The 23406-nt window shown below is 40.6% G+C and overlaps 1 protein-coding gene across 5 annotated transcripts; it reads left to right on the plus strand.

The window, feature by feature from the left end:
* The first annotated feature begins 1978 nt into the window (after positions 1-1978).
* tbc1d5 (TBC1 domain family, member 5) lies at positions 1979-22872 on the plus strand. 5 transcript variants are annotated; one of them, XM_042434935.1, is made up of 23 exons: positions 1979-2166; positions 7832-7883; positions 8266-8384; positions 9227-9284; positions 9457-9565; positions 9795-9884; positions 10246-10320; positions 11346-11413; positions 11537-11639; positions 12051-12139; positions 12299-12349; positions 12551-12620; positions 12923-13095; positions 13188-13330; positions 13978-14084; positions 16423-16508; positions 17378-17679; positions 17868-17930; positions 19672-19880; positions 20048-20150; positions 20616-20695; positions 20816-21073; positions 21508-22872. In XM_042434935.1, exons 3-23 carry the CDS (start codon positions 8285-8287, stop codon positions 21823-21825), a joined length of 2655 nt encoding a protein of 884 aa, XP_042290869.1. In that variant the 5' UTR covers positions 1979-2166; positions 7832-7883; positions 8266-8284; the 3' UTR covers positions 21826-22872. The 5 variants fall into 5 exon arrangements, with proteins under 5 accessions (XP_042290869.1, XP_042290868.1, XP_042290870.1 ...); XM_042434934.1 differs by having other exon boundaries at positions 1979-2106; XM_042434936.1 differs by having other exon boundaries at positions 1979-2106; positions 20051-20150.
* The last annotated feature ends 534 nt before the right edge of the window (positions 22873-23406 follow it).

The raw sequence follows: 23406 nt of genomic DNA on the forward strand, positions 1-23406 counted from the left end.
AAAGCTGTTGTTGCTGTTTAGATGCACATAAGGACCTGACTGAGAAGGACAGGGAAAAAGGTAAGCATAGGGCTATATAGTAGACTGCAAGGGGAATGCTCGCCATTAAGCCCAAATAGAGCAATCTTGGCAAAGATCTTAGTCTAGCTTGTGGTATGTGAGACAGCGGATCGTTTCTGCCTGCCTGGTGAGTGGCTATGATGATCAGTTATTGGAAATATCACCAACTCCCTGTAGGCCTCTGTATATATTCCAAGAGGTTAAATTTGACAAGGAAGTGCAATTTAATTTTGGCCTACACAATAAAAGATACACATTTTTTCACAGAGATAGATAGGCCCATGTGATGATGTCATTTTCCAGAAAACTTGGTCGAAATGGTGAAAGAAGATTCAGATTCTTTACTTACATAAGTAAATGTAAAACAGTGTATAACAGCAAAATATTATAAGCCAAATTTGCTTGAAGGGGCACTCCAGCAATTTAGTATTGCACTTCCATAAAGTTGGGGGCACTTGCAAGACACAGATAAAAAGAAAAGAATGGTCAACATTGTTCCAGCGGAACTTTTGGTTCACATCATGGGTCAATATCCTCCATAGGATCCTACGTTTCCCACAATGCTACTTGAAAGCATCTTTCATTAGACCTTCCCCGTCTGGTTGTATACCCATAACTGCATTTCCGTTCACCTGTTTTTTATGCACATTTTCAGTTTACAAATTAAAAAAAAAAAAAGCGAAAAAAGAAAAAGCTGAAATATCACAAACAAAAAATGTATACACTTGGCTGAGGTGGAATCGTTGGTGTAGCAATAAAAACAAAATGCAACAAAGTGCACTGGAAACAGACTTAGCGAATATATCATGACATAGACATGAAGCATGTGACTTAAATATCACTGTAAAAGCATTTGGCTGACGCTTTTAATTACATCTACAGTAGAAGCACCCTCTTCTTCTGCAATGGTTTAATGCCACCTGACAGGATAATTTAGCACCACCAACTCTTGATCTTTTTGTGGCCAACTCATAATATTTGCATAACAGCAATGGAAGGAAATGCACATTAACTTGCGTTTATTTTGCGGATTTTCTGGGAATTCAGTGCACATTTGTGCTACGTTTGGATGGAAACTTGACCCCTGTCTTTCAAACTTCATGTCTCCATTTTGCAATATAGGGTTTCTGTTACTAATTTTGTAGTCTCAAAGCCAAAACTGAAATGACTCAAGTCATGTCAATTCAGTAATTTTCCAGACCTGACAAAGCTTCTGCCAGAGCCACAGGAGACATTATACGACTGTTTTCAGACATTGAGTTGTACTAATCATTACTAGTAAGCTGATCTTGATGTGTAAAAAAGGGCCCCTTAAAACAATTAATAGTAAAAGTACTTATTATGCAGCCTGACCCCTTTCAGTGTGTTAGGATATATTATATTAGTGGATTATTATTATTGTTGCTGCATCAACATGTAAGCAGCATTATAATGTTGAAGCTGGTTGAGGGAGTGCTGATTTTAATTAGTTTACATATTGCTGTAGTTTATAGCCTATAGAACAGTGTATCATGTAAAATTATCAAATGTTTTGAAAAAATCTTAAACTGAAAAATAAATATAACTAATGCAAAAAGTACAGTATATCTGCCTCCTTTTTGTGTGTTTATGTATGTATGTGTGTATTGTACATTATACATTATACATTTATACATATTACCTAATTATTTCTGCTATTGATTGCAGACCAAAATTATTTTCAATGTCAAAGTACAGTATAGTTATCACTACTGCCAAAAAGGTTGACTGCACTTTTAAGTTCAACCAAATCTTCATAAAACACAAAAACCGGCCGTACACATATAGAACAATTTTACAATACGGTCTGAATACGCCACTAAAGGCATGTGTAGTCAATGTGGGAGCACTTCATATATACATATATATACGATCTACCTGCAAGCTGCTGCTGCATCGTCAGCCCTCAGCTCTCCGGTCACGTGATCCGTCAGCTGGTCTTCAGCACATCCGCCTGACCCGCTACTGTTTACAAACCACCAACATTTCCGAAACAGCAGAATGTGGAGTCGTGCATGACCGGGACAGGTATCTGAACCACAGTTTATGGATTATCATGTTCCACTACGGACACTTATATTAACCCGTGTGAGTATTTCTCTGCGTGTTTGCAGCAGCTGTGCGTGTCGGAAGTCGGGACAGGCCCGTGCGTCGGCTCGGTTACAACTTGCTAACGTTAACTAATGGCCAGGCTACCGTCACATTAGCTTACCTGCTTTCATGTCCATCTCTGGTCATATTCAGGCAGCTGTGACAGCTACAGCGTGTCGTTGTTAAGTTTATCTGAACAAGTTTAGACTCTTTCAGCGTTGCTTAGCCGACGCACGGTAAAAGCTAGCTGTAGTTTGGCGTCTTGCCCTGCCTGCGTAATAATAATCCCAGCGGCTGCATGGTGCATCATTCACGGTCATTGCGTTTTATGTCAAATTATACACACATTGTCTTGCTTTGGCTGTGAATTATAATATGAAAGATGCAGGGTTTTTTCTCTTTACAGCAGGTTTGCTAGTGTTGTGTGCCTTTAACCTACCATTTTCTCGGGCTGCGCCACCCTGCCTGACAGATTTAGTGATGGGTTCAGGGCAGTGCAGAGGATTGGTGAGAGCTAACATTGCCTGCCTGCACACTTTTAATGCGGTTTCACACTTATCTCCACACGTCCAAGGACCGTTTCAGTGTGAAAATGTGTGCAGGAAGAGTACAGTCTGAATGTTTGCAGGGTATTTTTGGACTAGAGAAAAAAAGCCTCTTGAATTAAGAAAGAAGGCCAGGGGTTGTGTTGTTGACCCTTACTAACTAAAACCCAACCTGTGTATTGTTTTGGGAGACTATAGCCTGGACTGCACGTGACTGCTTTACGGAACAGTGACGGGAAGTAGGTTGTAATTTTTTTTTATACTTGTTCAACTTCACAGGCTGTTCCCACAAACCGCTGACTGCTCCTGGATGTTAAAAAGTTTCTTCTTCCTTATTCTTCTTGCACCATCGCTCTTCCTGTAATGCAGTGGTTCACAACTTTTGTGGCTCAACCTAGGGCTGGGTGGTATGGACTGAATCAAATATCACAATATTTTTGACTAAATACCTCATTATTGATATTGTGACAATATTGTAGGGATGAGTATTGGTGTTTTCACAAAATATTCACACAATGAGATTTTTAATAGTCATCAGTAATGTGGATATGATGACTAAGTGGGTAAGTCTGGCAAGTTCATACAGTTACATCACTTTACTGTAATGCGGCCTTTGAAACCAGGAAAAGACAACACTTTTGCAGTATTGTGATATCCAAAATCTGAGACGATATCTAGTCTCATATCATGATATTGGTATAATTTGGATATATTGCCCAGCCCTAGCTTGACCCCTCAGCACTGGTTGAATATGTGAGAATAATGTGTCAGGCCTAGTTTTTAGAAGCACGAAGAGGTTAAATTATCCTTGAATTCACAAGGGGAAAAAAAAGCCCATGAGGAAATTAAGGGATTTTTTTCCCCCCCTCCTCTCTTATGCCGCTGATGATCCTGCGACTCCTTTTGAGAGGTTCCTGCTCCAGAGCTCGTATACAGAGAGATATCTGTCAAGTTTCATCTCTAGTCGTGTATTTGGTAATTGAATCAGTCAGGACCCAGCAAGTTCACGGTATTTGCCAAGGTTAAGGTCCCAAGCATGTTCTCAGCCTCTTGCGGAGCATGTGACTGTGAAGGCCCCTGGGCTCTTGCTGTGTGTTGAAGTAGAGGCATGTGAGTTTGTTTAGCTGGGGTGTTTCACTTTGACTAAACTTCAGTCTTCCTCTCCGACTGTAGCTGCCACTGACAGCTCCTCTCATCGCTGTTTGCCGAGCTCTTTGTGAATATTCATCCTCTGAAGAGTCAGTGTACTGTTTCTTTTTCTGAATTTATTTGACATCAGATGACTCTAGCAATCTTAGAGATGAAATGAGGCCTGAAAAACTTAAAATCTAGACTTATGTTAGAAATGATTGAAAGCAGAGCTGGAAATGAGGCTCCACCCTGTTCGTTTTGATAGGAACTACAGTTGTAAGTCAGTCAGATGTCTCTAAATGGAAATTCTGCAAGCACAGGCAGCACAACGTTTAATACAATTGACTAAGCTGGGTTTAGTTTCAGAATAGTTTAGCCTTTATGCCTTTTAGGCCAATGAGCTCGGAGCAGGCAGAAGCTTTTCTTCGTGTTTTTTTTTCCTTCACGTTAGATCAACATGAACATGGGATGTTTAGCATGTGGTCATCCAGCCAATACACGACCAAAACGTGCCTCAGTGCTTGTGAGAAGAGCTGAAGTGAATTTGAATTTTGCCAAGTTGGCTGTCGTGTTGAGGTGAGCCCCGAGCCCCTTAACTGTCAGCTGATCTGCAGCTCTGAAATATTCTCATGTTACTAAGGAATGTGATGCTGTAGCTTTAATCCAGTGGAAAGTAGAGGAAAGTTTTAGGCTCCAGTCCAGTGATATACATATATATGTATATATATATATATATGTGTATGTATGTATGTATGTATGTATGTATGTATGTATGTATGTATGTATATATATATGGTTCCTTTCAGATTGAGTTTAAAGGGATGTGAAAGGGGAAGTGTTTCGTACCACAAATTCATAACAATTATTGAAGGAAGAGGCTCGGACCTGAATTTTGTGCTTCACACTGCCTAAATTATTGGCACTGCTTTAGGTGATCATTCTGAACTGAAACAGAAAATGGTCAAGAAGTGTTAACGTATGTAACAATATACTGTAGTGGCTGCAGTTTGACTTTTTACTTCATGGCTGCTGTTGTTGTAAATCCCAGGAACAGATCTTCTACCTCCGAACAGATGGACGCGGCGTTATTTGTCTGTTGATTTATTTATACATTTCATTATGTATTGATTTGATTATTTCATGAAAGATCCCTGTTTTGAATTATTGAGGTGTCTCCAGGTGCAGCAGGTTGAATTATGCAGAAGCTAATTTGCGTTGATTATTATGTAGTAAAGTTAGGATGTCATTTCACGTACGACTCCGGGAGGAACTAATGAAGGCAGCAGAAGGCTAAGAGAAGAGTGGCTTCAGGCAACTGTGCTGCTAACACAGCGAGGCCTCAAGTTTTCCGTCTGCATCGTCTTTCCCTCACTCACAAAGGCTTGTACAGACACACAAGACATGTGTCCTCAAAAGCATGAGAGATCTGTAAAGGCCTCTTTAAAAAGTTTAGAATGAATTTATTTTTGGAATGAAGGAAGGGACGAAGTGCTGGATGTGTTTGCGAGCCTGTGAGGGGAAAAATGTGCCTCAAAATATCTTCTGACACTTTGTGACACTTGACAGATTTTAGTGTGATAGTGATAATATGAATGAATATTCTGTGAGAATATTATTATTTTTGTAGTCACTCAGGAGACTTTATATATCTTTCATGTCAAAGAAAAACTAAATCAACATGATATAACTGGAGATACCTATTCACAACATTCCTCTGTCTTTCCCTATAGTTGTGGATTGGTTATTTAATGGGATAATGTCCTTTTTATGAGAGAGGGGAGAAAAACCCCACAGACTTAAGGAGAGCATTAGTCTTGGAGGAGAACAGATGTTTCCTAAGAAAACAGGCACATACATTATGCATATAAAATTATTTCTATTTTGATGGCGTGTTGCTGATTTATTGAGCAGTGTTCCATTCACATGGTTAATAGGTTTAAGAGATGCCTTTGTTGTGTTATTTCCACAATTAATAAAGCGAAAGAAAACATAATGCTCTGTGGAAGCGCGCTATTCTGTAGGCCTGTGTATTAGGCTAACCATATTCATAAACGTGGAATAATCCCAAGCCGGATAAAGAATGGAGGCAGAATTGGTTAACCTAGATTGCAGCGTCTCACAGAGAAAGTGAAACTTTTCTCAGAGCTGTGATGGTCTGGCAGAGAGGAGAGGAGCTGGCTCAGGATTTACCTGGAGAGGATGTTCATTTTATGTTGTTTGTTTTTGATGTGTTTATTTTATTTTGGGTTCTGGTTCTGATTTTTTTTTTTTAAATGAACTTGCTTTGTCTGCTGCTGAACTGGACTATTTGACAACAATAATTAGGCTGTAAATTCTCACATTTAGCTCTGACTTTGTACAGTATGTATGTCTGATCTGACTATTAGGGCTACAACGAACAATAATTGTTTTTTTAGTAATCTGTTAATGATTTCGTCTAGAGCTGCGACGATTAGTTGATTGACACAAAATTAATAGGAAACTATTTGGATAATCGATTGATTGTTTTGAGCAACTTTTTTTTTTTTTTTTAAGAAGAGGAAATGCCAAAATTCTCTGGTTGCAATTTAAATGTGAATATTTTCCGATTTCTTCGTCAGGTCAGTGTTAGTTCAACTGAATATCTTTGGGTTGTAGACTGTTGGTCAGGACAAAACAAGAGGTTCCATCTTGGGTTTTGGGAAACAGTGATTGAAATTTTTCACCATTTTTTAACATTGTAATAGATCAAAAATTAATCAATTAATCAAGAAAATTGCAATTTCTCGCAGGCTCAAATGGTTTTGTTGAAATTGCTTGTTATATCCAACCAACAGTCAAAAACACAAGATATGCATATAATGATAGAAAACAGATACAAGCATTAAAGGCCTACATTTATTGGTAAACAGCTTAAACAATTAACCAATTATCAGTTGTTGCAGATGAATTTTTTAGTTACCTTGGTGCTGTTGGCTAACTTCTGAAATGTTTGTCCTGATTAATTAAAGTCTAATTTGGCCTTCTGGACTGGACTGTAAGCTGATTGATTGGTTGAATGTTTGCTTAGATGTCATTGGTTTCTGTAGCTGTTGTCATTATAATCGATTCAGACTACTTCTTGAAAATAACTGCACAAGTAAAGTTAGATCTCAGAAATATTTAGATATTTAGAATTTAGATTTCATGATGGTAATTGGATAAGGTCAGTTTATTGTCTAGATCTCCTGCACTGCACCCTAAATTCACTGATGATGACATTTACAGTTTCCTTACCCTTATGTAATTGTTTGTTTATTCATTTTCTCTTGGGGTCATAGATTTTTCTGATTTATGTGATTTTTTTTTTTTTTTATGTTTTTCCAATTGCCAACATGCCATTTCTATAATTTGATATTACTTTTTAATTTACTGTAGTAGTGCCTGAATAATTCCAGACTCACCGTTCATACTGTCTTTTGTGTCATGTGAGGACCAGATTGTTGGTATCAAAATATATAATTAATGCATTAATTTGCCTACTTAATGACCTAATTAGCATTACTGCTTATGTTTAATATATCACAGAGAGTATGGCGGGACATCAGGCAGCTCAAGTGCTTCTTGTTAATTTAAGCCATTCTTCACTGACTGTAATCAGTGTCAGTGCTTTTATTTTATGCAGCAAAGTTGTGTTAAATGCAAAAGGTGAATAAACTGTAGCTGTGATCATCACAACGCAAAGAAGTGTAACCAAAGTTGTCAGTTTTGTTTTCTGAAAAGTATTTTTTTTTAATATTTATATCATGTTCTCATTAGTTATCTCTTGTTATCATGTTGTATAGTGAATTTAATGTCAAAGCTTTATGGTTTACCTTCCATTTCCTTCTTTGTTCCTTTTTCATTAGCGATTAACATGCCTTTAATAACACCAAATAATTTTTTTGGCCCTCTAAAGAGCAGTATTATTTATTTCTCCTTACGCTGAAGGTGTTTTATTTCATTATTGTCCCTTCTTCCTCTTCCAGAAACATCCTTATCTTCTGAGTCTTGGCTGAGGAGAATTACAAGGCTGTGACAGTAAGTAGTGAGATAAAACATTTCAAAAATGTTTATCGTTGGTTAGTTAGTTAGTAGCAGGCAGACTTTACTTTCTGCAGTAGTTATTTTTTGTTCGCACCCCTTCATGGAGAGGGCAGAGGTCACGGTCAGCTAGAGAACAGCTCAGCAGGATAGATGCATGTCAGCACAGTCTCTGATCGAAGGTCAGTGTCCCTGACCCGTTTAAATGTAACCTATTTTGCTTTATCACTGGGTCTTTTGAGAGTTCAAAAGTCATCCATAACGTGACATGTGATACTCAAAGTTTGACTTGTGTTCTTGCTGATCTGCTAGCTGCACTGCTCTGCTAACCTGTGATGGTTATTTTCTTCAGTTTTGTCGTTTGTTTTACTCCCTCCAGGTCCGGCTGGGTCGCCGTCATGCAGCACCCCAACTTTGAGACCCGCCACCCGCTCCAGACAGACGAGCAGCAGGAGACGGGCTTCGACCCGCTCAACAATTTCAACAAGAACCGCAGCAGTACGTCAACTCTCGGTCTTAGCTGTCAGATACTAGACTGTCCTGGGACTTAGACGCACGCTATATACATATCAGTGCTTCTGTCATGTTGCCCTTAATTGAGTCCTCTTTTGTTTACATGTTAAAGAACCAAGCTCTAGATATTTCTTTAAGTCACTTCATAACCTCCTAATCCCCTTCAAGAGATAACAGAGGCCTGAACAGAGACTCTTACCTGTAGTCGAGGCGTAGAGTAGAAGAGACAGTCACAGTAAGTACAGAAAAAGAGAAAAAGAGAGATAATAATAAAAAAAAAAGAAAGAAATTTGGAGCTGACTGTGAAGTGTGAGTCACAGACGTGGCTGGCGACGCCCCCGGGCTGAGGGTGTTTTTTATGTTTACGAGTGCGTGTGAGAGATGGAGAAAATGTTGGGGGCTGGCGTGTTGTGGAACTGATGAATATTCATACTGATTGTCCCTGTGGAATGATCTACTCCTGTAATTAATGTTGATAGACAGCTCTCCGACTTGAATGCATGTTCACCTGCAGGACAAATTAGACTTATTACTGGCAATGAAGACAAAGAGGAGTACGGTGCTTTACTGTGTGTCGTCACTTTGCCTGCTTCTGGCTCTTTTTATTCTCTCCTACATGGTTAGAAAGAGGCCCCCAGGATTTTTGATGAGTCATTTGGAAGCAGTAAAAAGGCCAGTTCCTTGTTATGGTAGTTGTCAGAGGTTATGTTTTTGTTTATGGCCCTGTGTTTATGAGCTTTAAAAATTATTGATCCCTAGTTTTACTCCCTAGCTGTGATTGTTTACGTCTCCCCCTTGTGGTTGTGTGTGTGTCTGTTTTTTAACAGGAGGATCTCTTGACAGCAGCAGTTACTCACAGTCTCAGTCAACCTTCCTCTCATATAGGTGAGTGTTTGCAGTATTTCCTTGTGTCGGCGTACCGTAAACTCTTGGCCCGACTCAGCTCTCCAACCTCTTGATTCACTGCTGGATGACACATTAGATGGAACGCTGTGCCCAATTTGGGGTGAGAAGCTCATAAATCTCCTCGTCCTCTGCCTCCTCTCCCCATGCGCAGGAAAGAATGGGACGACTTGTTCCTCAACAGTAATTACCTGGCCAGGATCCGGCAGGCAGGCATCAACGGTCGACTGAGGAGCAGCCGCTTTCGGAGCGTATGCTGGAAGGTAACTGCCAAACGGATCAAGCAGTCCTATCGAGTTTGATTAGAGTGGCTTAGGCAATTTCACCGCTTCAGAAAACACCGCAGTTCTGGCAGCTTGAAGGCCTTGTTTTGGTGGTGAATCGGTGTGCGGTTTGGGAACAGCAGCCTAGAGTTTAGTTTTGAAAGTTTTCTGCATATTCATGACTTCTGTTTAGATAGCATGCGCTAACCTGTGTGCTGGGTGTCTGCAGTTATATTTGGAGGCTCTTCCAGAAGACAAGAGTCAGTGGATCAACAAGACCAAGGAGCTCCGAGCCCAGTATGAGAAGATTAAAGAGACGGTGAGAGCACCTCTCTGTGGCCGTTGTCCTCAGCGTGATGACAAACAGTCAGAAACCCAAAGTTGCAGAGGTTTCTTGTCTTTTTGCAGACATTTCTGCTGCATTAAATAATCCCCTCAGTTATTTTTCCAGATACAGTGGTCAGAATTTTATTAATATTATTCTGAGGAACAAAATCACTGACATTTTATAGAGAACAGATCCTATAACAGCCTATTTTTTGCAGTAGTTGCTTGATAACTCAAGTCACAATATGATCATGCGTTTTTAGCTGTGCAGCCCTTGAGGTATTAACTGTGACCACTGATCTGTGAACGGTCATAATGTACAGCTGTGCGTTTGGTTTTTTTTTTTGTCACAGCACATCACGAACCCTCGCAAGGCTGCAGGCCAGCAGGACCTGGTGGTCAACAACCCGCTGTCACAGGATGAGGGGGTGAGTGTGTGTGTGTGTGTGTGTGTGGTGTTCGTTCTCTGTCTGCCAGTCAGTCAGCTGTTTATATTTGCATTTAAAATATGACTCTAATACATTCCCTCCAGACTGTGTTGTTGTAATAATTATAGACTGTTTCAGTGATTCATTGTTGATTCATAAACAGATTGAATTATAAAGCCATTGAATTAGGCATTAATGAGGCATAATTAGAATTAATAAAATATTTAAAAACATCTAGAAACTAATCTTGTTTTTTTTTTCTATTAATTTATTTTACACCTCACAACTTGTCTACTACTTTACCACTTACAGTCTCTGATTGGGTGATGGTGTGCACCCAGAAAACCACACTCATAATAACACAAAGGTAACAAGAGCTCTTATTGGCCAGCTGGAGAAGTTGGTAACACTTAATTTTATGAGTCTGTGCTTCCCCAATATTTTTTTTTATTCTTAGGATGCGCCCTAGGAAGGATTATGTAATTTCTTACTCTTTATATAGGAAATAGTACAATTCCAATTCATTGCAAGTGTAACTTGAATGTCTTTTAATCATTGCACGGCAGATCAGCTGCAAAACAAGATGCAAAAATAAAAATTGAAATCAACAGCTGCTTCAGTACCAAAAGCAGCTGCTGGAATTAGTACCAAATTACATAGTTCTTTCAATGAAACTTCCTTGTTACTGTAAGAAATTAGGGACCCAAAAAATGATGTGTTAACGGGGCATTTTAGGTAAACTCATGATACACAAAAGTCTGCTGAATTACACCAAAGTGGCTTTTCTCTTACGTAATTAGAATTTCAGTTTTTGGTTTATTGATCAGACAATAACAGAACTGCAAAATGGAGTTGAGTATTGTTAAAAAAAAAGTTATAGAAAACTAAATTAAAAAGACATTTTGATCCATCTATCTTTGGTTAATGGATTGATTATTTTATTAATTCATTCACTGTTTCTACTTTCTGTGGCGCCACAGTCATCCCTCTGACAACCAATTTGTCATTTGTCCTCCCCTGTCCAGAGCCTGTGGAACAAGTTCTTCCAGGATAAAGAGCTGAAGGGGATGATCAAACAAGACGTGTTGAGAACGTCAGTGTCACTACCATACTGTTTGTTAAATTGCTTTATTTTATTGTCTATACTGAACACCCCAAAGCCTTCTGCTGTCGACGTGAAGTAAACTCCTCCTCTCTTTTTTTCCATTCACTTAAGGTTCCCTGAGATTTGTTACTTCCAGGACGAGGATGTGAGGACCAAGCTGACAGACATCCTCTTCTGTTACGCCAGAGAAAATGAACAGTTACTTTATAAACAGGTATAGGCTTTCCTGCAGAGCCATAATGTTTATAGTCTAGTCTATACATATGCGTGCGTGTGTGTGTGTGTGTGTGTGTGTGTGTAGGCTTTTCAGTGATCAGTCAGCTCAGACTAAGGAACAAAATGCTTTTGTAACCTAATCATTATCAGTGTCTGTAACAGGTGCCAGTGAATGAATAGACGGCTAGTACAGCAACTTTTTTGCAAACTCGAAGTGACACATGGCTGGGCAGTGGCTAACAATATCTAAATTAAACCTGTCATCACAGATTAGAAACCTCGTGCATCACTATTAAAGAAAGACTGACCACAAATGAACCATATTCTCTCTCTCTCTCTCTCTCTCTCTCTCTCTCCCCCCCTGCCCTCATACACCCCTCTACCTCTGTCTCTTCCCCTCTGTGTGTAGGGGATGCACGAGTTACTGGCTCCCATAGTGTTTGTGCTGCATTGTGACCATCAAGCCTTCCAGCATGCCAGCGAGACAGCCAGCCCCAGGTCAGTTCCTACAGTACTACCTGTGAAACTGTATCTGTCACCCGCTACAGTAGTCGCATTTAACACCTTTTAGATCTGCTTCTGCTTCTCTAGCTGAAATATTTCTGCATTTATTTGGGTACGGATCAGTTTCAGGATTCTCTCTTTTTTTTCCCACAGTGAGGAGATGAAGTGTCTGTTAAACCCACTGTACCTTGAGCATGATGCCTAGTGAGTGCACTCTTATTATTGGACAAATAATTGATAACAGTAATGTGCTAGTCCAGAATGAAAAATTTCATTACTTTTCACATAATCTGAAATGGTTCACATGTCTATTTTCATCTCTCAGTGTGTCCCTTCTTTGTTTTCTTGTTTTTTTTTTTATTTCTTTCTGTCTCCACTCACGCACACACAACCTGCTGTCTATAGTGCGTTGTTCTCCCAGCTGATGGACACAGCAGAGCCGTGGTTCTCCAGCTTTGAGAGGGAAGTGAGGAGGGTGAGTTTGATCGGTTTGTGATGACATGAAGAAGACTATACTTGGTATGCTGATGTAAGGCTATTGATGTTAGTTCTAGTGTGCAATAAAGAAAAAAGAAAGTAATTAACACTTGAAAACACTTGAAACAACTTGCACATTTTGGCTTGATATGAACTCAGACAATTGTATGATCTGCCAAAAAGAAACTGTGTATTTGTCAGTATTGCTCCTTTTCAACATGTGTGGTAAATGTTTATCATATGGTGCAAACTGATGTTTATATAATGATATGCTAATTACATTATGTTCTCCTACTCCAGGGTAAAGAAGAGATGCTGACCAGCATCCCGTTTGCTCGGCCCCAGGACTCAGGGCCATCTGTTGCCATAGTGACCAAAGTCAACCGCATCCAGGACCAGCTGGTGAAGAAGCACGACGTGGAGCTGCACATGCACCTCAACCGGCTGGAGATCGCCCCACAAATCTATGGCATGTCAGTACACACAGCTTCAGTTCAGCGCTACCGCTCCTTTTCTTGACCCTCACAGTTACCGTGTTTTTGATCGTGTCTTTGTGCCCCTTCAGCCGGTGGGTACGTCTGCTGTTTGGCCGTGAGTTTCCACTCCAGGACCTGCTGGTGGTGTGGGACGCGCTGTTTGCTGACAGCATCACTCTGGACCTGGTGGACTACATCTTTGTGGCCATGCTGCTCTACATCCGAGATGCTCGTACGCTCCATTACTGATATAATCCAATAAAGCCATGTGTTGTCTTTGCAGCATGTGATTTCATGAGACACACTTAACTGGAAGAATGTGATTTACTTCACCTCATTTAATCAGATGGAGTCATATTGCTTTAAATAGAATATAGTAGATCTTGACTACCATGCACACAAGCAAGAAATAGGTTTAAGCTCTAATGTTGGCGAGCATTGCCCCTACTCAAGTGTCTTTTAGTAAGACACTGAATCCCTGCTGTTGTACAGCAGATGCTAAGGAGCCAAATGTACATGAATGTAGCATTTCAGAAAACCTTTCGATCAGTCTGCACTTTCAGCTGCTGTTCTGTGCACACTTTGAAAGAGAATGTCGTTTTGACACTCTTGATTGTGCACTGGATGAACAGTAATGCAGTTGTGGGTAGGTCAGTTGTCACTGGGATGCTTCCTAGCAGGTGGTGTTGTTCTTATGTTTTTCTTCCCCGTCCCATACTGGAGAGGTCCCAGGTTTGATCCTAACAACAGATTAGATCTAAATTTTATAACTTATCAATAGATTGGATTGGTTGATTCAGAAATGTACTATATTGGAATGGATTCTAAAGTTATTTTGAGGCATCACTAATACTGCATTTGTCCATCTGTCTGTTTCAGTCATTGCGAGTAACTTCCAGACCTGCCTGGGCCTGCTAATGCACTACCCTCCAATAGGAGACATCAATGCTCTGCTGCAGAAGTCTCTTTTCCTCAGAGATCCCAAAGTAAGGAGACAAACACACTTGTATAGTTATTGGCAATTGATTATACAGTACATGGTGATTTTCTTTCTTTCACCCTTTCCCAGAAGGTTTCGATGTTGCTTATCAAGCACTTTCATTATGCCTAACCGGTCACAAGTTAAAATGGGGAAGAGAAAGGGAGAAATGTTCAAACAAATAAATCTTCCTGGAGCTTGAATTCGAGCTGAAGGTGCCCCCTCCTCCTGTATTTATTCAATATAGCAAAGGAGCTACTATGCTAAGAAAATGATTTTCATGTTTTCTGCAGAGGGAGGAGAAGATTTGCAGAAGTATAAGCTAGGTGTATGCACACACAGGCAGGGTCTTGAGTCTGATGAAGAGCAGTAGTGCTCTAAATGTCACCTTGATGCAATAAATTATAGGTGGACATTGGAGCCCTGCAGTGTGCAAGCTGTTTTTCCTTTTTTACTCAAGATTTGCAGAAGTGAAACACTCACCCACACACAAATCAGTGGGCTGAAATCCTAGAACAACAGTCATGTAGTGTAGACCAGAACCTTCCGCAGCTTTATTGCTTTGTGAGAAAAATGGAGTTAAAATTGGCAGCAAATGTTTCAGTTCCTCAGACTCATTGGTTACATTTATGGTTTATGAAGGTATTTACTGTAAATAAACAAGGCACAGGTGCAATAGTAAATAATAAAGAGGAAGTGCAAATCCAGTATACGCATGTTTGATATTTACATATAATGAAATGTATGTAACAGATGATCCTGTGACATTGAAATAGACCTAGAGATCACTTGCAGATCACGCACATAATCTCACATGTAATGCCTCATAAATAGGAGTATAAGAAAGAAAATAACTAATTCTGCAAGATTACTGTAAAAAAAAAATTGCATTACAGCTTCCTAGAAAAATATTCTTACATGAGTGGGGGAAAAAGTGGGATCCTCTGCTCGTGTATATCTAGAAGAAACAAGATGAGTTCAGATGTTTATTGAGACCCAGCGGCTTTTCAGTCACAAAAAAAATATATCCATTTACCCTCTTGTTTATGAAGTTGTGTCTCCAAGGAGACCGGACCCTATCTTATTATCAATAAGCTTCATTTGAATTCTTGGAAGTGAGATGATTTCATGTCCCTGCAATTGATTACACTCCCTGTTCAGCCATGCGGGCTCTGAGTTAGTGACTAGTATGAAATGTTTACTAGTTTGATGTTGATTGTAAAGGGATGGAAATTTGGCTTTGACATGGTTCACAAGTAAGTGAAACTTTACTGGATTTTTGATGGATTCGAGCTTTGCATACTGTACCTCTTGCCACAGATTGCATGTACAGTTTTGTTAATTTATTTTCAAACTCCTCACGTCTAATACAAATGTTTTTATCTCATGACCATTGTTTGTTAAGGCATTGAGCCCTCTGTTTCGTGTGCAGATAAGCTTTCAGTACACAAAATCATGAACATGAACACAGTGGAGATGATTATAACTGCCCAGTGTAATAAAGGAAAATCCCACTTCTGAGTCTGAACATGAAAACACTTTAGTTCCTGAAAATGTCACTGCCAAATTGTAGTGGTTACTTCCTACTGCAATGATGTAATCATCATTTGTAATCTTTGAACATTTGACCACTAACTGTAAGACAGTGACAGTGAAAACAAGATGATGTGTCGACACCTTTTGAACTTCTGCAATCTTGGTTAATGTGAATATATACTAAATTTCGAAATAATTTTGCACATTTTTCCTGTCGCTCTCGTGTTTCACTCTCTTTACCTATCACACACACACACACGCTCAGTCGGAGACTCTCACGTACTACTCCTCATACACAGAAGGTTCACATATCAGCCACTGACATGTATGTGCACATTTTAATCTAAAATTACCAACTCTTTGACCTGAGCAAGTTACAAGCAATCCTCTGTTCTCCCTCCAAACTCACTGACCCACACACCCAAACACGACGACTCTCCACGCTCCTGTCCACTACTCTCCTGGGATGAAAATCCAGGAAGGTGCTGATCCCGAGTGACAGCGTTAGCCGCAGGTGTATGACCGTGTCACACCACGTCCACATCACGGTTACACCTGGGGGGTGACATCATCCTTATTAACAGAGGGGCGAGAGTGCAGAAAACAGGCTTGTATTTCATAAGTACTGACTCAGAAACATCAAGGCACATGTATTTGCTTGTTTACGTAGTCATGCATGCACAGAGACGCAGAACTGCGCAGGTTGATGTGTTTACTCGTACGTTACCTATGTATCACGCACAGCTGTGACTCTTTTCTGACTGATTTTGCTACTATAAAAATGGTTTATTCTGTCTTTCTCCTTGTAGAACAATCCACGACCTGTCAACTACCAGTTTCAACAGAACCTGGATTACTACAAAACAAGGGGAGCTGACCTGATGAACAAGACCCGGTAAAAGACACACACATGGCTATTCTTTAACACACATCCTCTGCAGATTTATAACCATCACAGAGAACTGAGATCACAGTTAGCTTGGCCTCACTGCAGTCATAACACATTTCAGTATTCATCAGTTTTCATGTTGGGGGGGAAGTGCCAAAATGTTTAAAAAAAACAATTCCAAAAAACACTCCTGTAGCACAATTCACTTCTTACACTGCTTATAGTGTTTTCAGAGACTTTTGAGATGTGCAGCCCACCACAGAGAACTGAATGGCTTTTATCTTTTATTTCAAACTGATGCAATAGTTGAGTAGTTGAGACTAGTTTTGTTCTCGTTAGCACATTCAAGAACAGAACGCTCTGACATTCAGGACTTGAACATAAAACAACACATTTTTTCCTACATGAGGCAACAAGTTTCACAGTTTTTCTTTTTTTATGGTGCTGCATGTTTGCTTGTTGTTTGTCCTCTGAGATTGGTTTACTGACAAGAGAGCAGCTCAATGATGTTGCTCTCAAATCTCAGCTGTTGGAGAGTCCTTTAATGCATAGGTTAATATCCCTGCTTATAATGTTGTTAGCATGCAACTATAAGAGAAATAAAGGTGTTGAATTCTTTGCTGTGATGGATTATCTATCTCAAGCAAGTTTTTATGCTCTGGGAAAATATTATGTAAACCAATGGCTGCCTAGCAGGTAGGAAAATAGTCTAAACGTTTAAAGTTTGGTTTGGAAAAGGGGCAGCAGTAACAAAGTATCTATGATTTGTAGTAAAACATCCAAAACAATCATGCTCATGTCCTGTATGTAAGCTTTTTCCCTCAATCTCATTTCAACTCCATCATTAAATCCTTGTTTCCTGCCTTTGTCTCCAGCTCCAGCTCCACTGTAAAAACAGCTCCCCTCAACATCAACAAAGTCTCCAGCAGCCTGCTGAGCTTCGGCAGGAAGCTCATTGCTCCAGCCATGTCGAGCGGGTCCAGCGGCATCTCGCCAATCAACAGCGAGGTACATTCCTCCTCCTCGTCCTCTTCATCCACCTCCCCCGCCTCAGCCCCTGCGCCCACCCTGTCTCACCCACTTGCTGAGCCTCCATCAAGCCAGGCGCCACCGCAGAGCCAGAGCCAGCACTACCGCCTGCTCAAGTCAGAGAGCATGCCTGTCCATCTCAGCAAAGGTGAGCAGCAGGACTCACTACAGACCCAAAGGAAAACTGCTCGAGATCTGTTTCAGGACAGCTAAGTTGTGCATTTTTGTTGGCAGTTATGTAACTGGTGAATTAGCTGCATGTAGATGATGTGAATGTCTGCATCCGCTGGTTGGTGTGGATGTGGCAGCATCAGCTTTGACTCTCCTGTCTGTTAGATGTAGTTTCAGGTGGAGTGTCTCAGGTCTCTCTCCCAGCCCAGACTCACACTGACACACAAGGTAACTGCTACCATGGCAACTGCTTGTGTGACACCCCCCCCCCCCTCCCCTTCCTTTGCGCTTCTGTCACTGTCCTTGCATGTTTAAGTACCAAGTGTGACATTGACTGTTTGGTCATCTGTTTCTGCTGCTTAATCTAATGCTTAAAAGTCGCCATCCAGAATCCTGTTAGAGTATTACAGTAAACAGTAGTGTCCACTGCATGTAATAGTGAATATCGACCAGCAGAGGGAGATCACAGCCAGCCACATCAGTAGCATAAGCATCATGGATGTGTTGTGGCATCTGTCGTCAGCATTGCTTTGAACATGTACTCAAGAGGAAGCTCTCCTGTGTTTGTGCTTTGTTTCTGTATCACTGTGGCTGCAAATTTTGTTAATTGTGTGTCATGTTTTTTTGCAAGTGTGCTTGTGTTCTTTGTACTGAGAAAACTGCAAAAAAAAAAAAGGATTTCGTCATGTCTGTCTCTGAGGAGCCTGGAATAATTATAGACTTAGAGTTTTTAATTATAATCAGTTAATAAATAAACAGATACATATAAAAGGCTATTGGAAAAAGATTTATTGAAATTGCATTTTTGAATGATGGATTAATGAACATTGGTCACAGAGCAGCAGCAGCTGCAGCTCTGATTGGTCTGACTCTACACATGACTACCACCAACTCATAGCAGGTGGCCAATCAGAGCCCCTGCTGCAGCGTGGTGGGTTGGACTTATTCAAATAAAATTTCAGCTGACACATAAGTTTACATAAAATAACTTTTCACATATAATTAACTTTTTTGTTAATAATCATTTAAATGTATATGAAATTAATCACTTAGTAAATGCTTTTTATAGTATTTTATACTATTACTTAGCAGTATTTCTGTAAGTATTCTAGTGCAGGCTTCATATTCTGGTTTTACCCTTCCTGCTCTAAATATAGATGGTAGATATTAAAAGAAAACCTTAAAGATCCTCTCCACACTTATTATATTATTATATAGTTTGTAATAATTTGTGTCTCATATAATTTTTCCACAAAAAAGTTTAATGACTTAGTGAAGAATTCTTAAAATTACATCTACTCCTTCCTCCTAATTGAAAATACAGAATATATGAATATGGAAATGTCTTTCATGCTAAAAGTGTAACTTGTTTGCATACTGGCCTACTACTGGCTTCCATACTAGATGTGGTGTCACAAATCATGCTAGAAGGTACATCAGATTTTAGGCAAACTCAGATTTATTGTGAGCACAGAAAAACTTCCCCCTACAGCAGATGAGTACCTAACCAGCCTTCTAGTATCAAACTCTTTACATACATAATTCTGCACATTGAAGCTCAAACATCCAAGTGACATAACATTAAGCAAAACACATTTTGGAGTGGAGGGGGATATCAGCCATGACATCTTTAATATTCAGAGATATATTGTACTTATTTATATGACTGTGCCTCTTCTTAAGTCTTCCTAAACAGCAAAAGTATTGAGCTTGAAGTTTAATTCTCAACCTGGGAAGAAACAGTTTGACAAAAAATTCTCAAGGTCAACTCAAAGCGTCCTTACTTACTTATCTCCAGAAACAGCCAGTGAGTTGGATTTTGTGTTGAGAATTGTTTTTGCCAAACGGCAGCATTGTTGTTTCTTAAAAGTACATAAGGGCGCAAGGTCATAGATTTTCAATTATGGTTCACCTTCTTTGTGTGTTAACATTTTGTCTTCTCTCTGGCACCTGTTAATACGTCTTCCAGGCCAAAGCTCCAGGACAGTAAGTTCCTCTCCCAGCACAGAAAGCTTCTCTGGCGGGCGGGGTCACTCCACTGCCTCTCCACCCCTCCCCCCATCCAGAGGGAGTGATGTCAGCACTTCATCCCCGCCTCTCTCCGCCACCAAGAAGGAGTCGTTCTTCAACATCACTCGCTCACGCTCTCACAGCAAGACCATGGGCAAGAAAGAGACGGTGAGCATTTCAACCTGCTGTCTGTTTCCTGTAGTCTTCATTTCTTTTGCTCAGTCTCTTATTGTCTGCATGTCTTCTCTTTTCCCTCTGTAACCAAGCTTCTTTTTGTTTCCTAGTGCTTTTATTGTTTACCTCTGACATGGTTTTGTGTGTGTGTGCATTATCAGCAGGAGGAGGACCTCGAAGCCCAGGTATCTTTCCTGCAGGGTCAGATCAACGACTTGGAGGCTATGAGCAAATACTGTGCCAAGATGATGAACACCCACATCTGTAAGTTCAGCTGCCAAAAACGCACACCAGCAACAGATGGTCAATTGCTACGATCATTTTCAGCCTCTAAAGCAGTAGCCAGATCAATCGCTACAAATCCTGGACATGATTCTTGTTTTGAAAATGCACTCAGTAGTATGAAGCCCATTGTGTTGTTTTGCTTGGACATATTTGACAATGTATTCATTTATTTAGACTGATTATTTCATGTTTGTCTACCATGACAGTGCATTTAAAGTAAACATAAGCACACTTACTTTTGACACCACATTTTTTAATTGTACACTTAGATGTCAAGTAAAAGATTAGGGTCTCAAATAAAATGGAGAATGTAGCACCAAGTAGCAAATAGGGAATGATTTTGGATGCATGGGTCAAAGTTATTTCACTTATTCGTTCAATTTGAGAATTTTTCCCTTTTTAAAGGGATGGATCATTGACTGACTAGTTACTCTGTCTCCATAGGTAAAATCCAGGAAGTGATTCTTCAAGAACACTTGGAGAAAGAGGATGAGGTCCTGGTTTCACTGGCTGGACTCAAGCAGGTTAGTGTGTGAACATATAAGTGAGCCTACATAAATGTTTGTGATACTCTCTTTGCACGGGTCTATTTTTGTGTTTTGTGTGTTTCTCTAACGTCCCTCTGTGGCCCTCGATCCTGTCAGATTAAAGACATCCTGAAGGGGGCGCTGCGCTTCAACCAAAGCCAGCTGGAGGCTGAGGAGAATGAAGAGATCACCATCGCTGACGATCACTACACCTCCACAGCAGCTGCAGAAACTGCCCTGAGTTGCAACAGTCACCACGGTGACCACCAACAGCAAGGTGACAGCAGGCCGAGCCGAGACTCCGACCTCGATGGGAGCGTGAGCACGGATGAGAAAGAAGAGGAGGAGCAGGCCACGACCCCACCTGAGCAACAGGTTAGTAGTCGACGACTTCTGCACTCAGTCAGCAGCTTTAGTGGTATTAACAGCAGTATAACACTCAGTTCAGACAGGATTAATTTTCAGTTGTTTTGTTTGATTGTTTGACCTTTATCATCTAGTATTCAATATTTTTAAATCTGATTATTTTCATCCCAACAAATTGTACCCGCCGTCCAAAAAATGATCCAGTGTTTATACCAGAATTGTTCTTTGCAGGATTAGACCACGTGACACTAAAGCTGTCCCACTAGAAATGAATCAAACCCAGGATGATGCTGCATAATGCTACTCCTACATGATCATAATACTTAATGACATGCTTCCTGGAGTCTGAGTTCTGTTGCATTTGAATGCATTGAGAACCTTTGCCAACAGAGGACAAAAATGCTCAAGCCCTTGATTCAGCTAAAATGTAATCTCGTGCACAGGTGGCGTCTTCTCTCGGCTCGGAGGGTAAGAACTGGGACGACTACATCCTCGTATCCCAGGACGGAGACCTGCAGGCAGCCGAGGGAGCAGGAGGAGGAGGAGGAGGAGGAGGTGGAGGAGTAGGAAGGGCTGCAGCCGAGCGCACCCCTCCAATCAGAAGAGGGCGAGGCTTGGTGCGCATGGAGCCTGAGGGCGCGGCAGGGACCTTCCACGACCCCCTGATGGCCGGCACCACCTCGGGCTCCTCCAGCCCAGACGAGGGCTCCACTCACAGCAAGGACTCTGACTTCACCATCGTCAACCCGAACGACCTGTGAACCACCCTCTCTCTCTCTCTCTTCCTCCTCTTCTTATACCTGTATCGTATCCCGTTCGGAGGGTGTGATAAAAGAAAACTGACTCGGGATCAGAAGCGGGGGGGAGGGGGGGCGGATTTGCAGTTTTTGATGAAGCTGCTATCGGCTAAAAAATTGCACATGTGGACTGTGACACTTTGGCTCATTAAAGAGAGCCAACCAGTCACCAAAACCTTGTACTCTGTCTCTTTAACTGTCATCTGTGCCACTTCAGTCCTGTCTGAACTGATGCTGTATACTATCTCATCTACCTAATGCCTGTCTCCCTATTACGTTGGGCCTTCTGCGGGCACCGACCTCCTCACCTGTCACTCATGATGTTTAACTGTAGCACCCTGATCTACAGAGAGAGGGCGCCATCGAACTTCTTACCCCGTCACTACACCATTACTTGGAAGAGTTGGACCTCAAACTGCAATTTATTTCCAGGGGAGGCCTCTCTCCTTTTGAGCTGACTGTGCTGATTTGGGAATGTGATGCTCGGTTTCTTCTGAATGTGGAGATCTGACCATACGTGTCTACCTGTGTCATGTCTATCTGTGTATGTCCTTACAGGGGAAGCTCTCTTCTCTGATAACTCAAAGGAAAGAAGGATGATTGTCCCTCTGTCAGTTGTCAGGGGCAGCTTTCTCCTCTCCCCATCCTAAACCAGTGCCTCTGACCATTACTCTTAACTCAACCAAACAAAACCTGACTCTGTGATCTTATTCTCTTTTTTTTTTGTTAGCTCTTTTTTTTTTTAAAGAAAATATTTTAACCCTTTCCTGGATAGAAATTATTAAATTATGGAATAAGCCTTTTTTTTCCTTTTTTTTGTTTTTAAAATTCCAGTGTGGACATTTTAATGTGGCAATCGACAGTTTTCATCTCTCACATTACAACTGAGTTGCTCTTGTGTCCTGTGGAAACCATGTAAAGCAGTGCACACAAAGAATGTCCCTCTAGCTGCCCATTCAGCATAATTAACTCTAGACCAATAAAACAACATCGCTCTTGCTATGCAGTGAAGTCATTGTGTTTATTTGGGAAATACTGCCTGGACTTTTTATATGATGATGTACCTTTTAGCGTTTGTTTGCCAAGTCTGGGCTGCACAGTTGAACTACACTCATATTGTAAATTACAGTGTTAAAGATAGTGTCACCGTAAAAGAAAATTTTGAAGATATTGAGGTTAAAAGGTTAACCTTGGAAGCAATTTAGAAAACATTCTTAGCACAACATCCCTTGAGGAGCTGTTCTGGAGCTTTCAATCATATCACATGGTCTTCAGCAGATGGAAGTTTGCCGGCATTTCAAGCCAACATGGATGAGAAGCACTTAAAGTGCTCAGAAAAAAAAGGAAATTCACACATCTACATTTCCGTGACAACTGAGCAAACTCCATCTGGTGATAAAAATCATGTGATGAGATTTAAAGCAGCAGAACAGATACTAAATCGAAACTGTGGTGAGATTGTTTCATCATCAAATAGTTATAAATTCTGTGAGCTCACCCTGTGAGCATTGCAGTCATATATTAGGGGCTTCAGAATTGATGATT

This window comes from Thunnus maccoyii, chromosome 15, assembly GCF_910596095.1.
Source record: "Thunnus maccoyii chromosome 15, fThuMac1.1, whole genome shotgun sequence".
NCBI classification, from domain to species: domain Eukaryota; kingdom Metazoa; phylum Chordata; class Actinopteri; order Scombriformes; family Scombridae; genus Thunnus; species Thunnus maccoyii.

Coding starts and splice junctions, on each gene's coding strand:
- tbc1d5 (XM_042434935.1), top strand. CDS start 8,285: ATGCAGCACCCCAACTTTGAGACCCGCCACCCGCTCCAGACAGACGAG. Junction 13,331..13,977: donor GCTCTACATCCGAGATGCTC/GTACGCTCCATT, acceptor TGTCTGTTTCAG/TCATTGCGAGTAACTTCCAG. Junction 16,509..17,377: donor GACCTGATGAACAAGACCCG/GTAAAAGACACA, acceptor CTTTGTCTCCAG/CTCCAGCTCCACTGTAAAAA.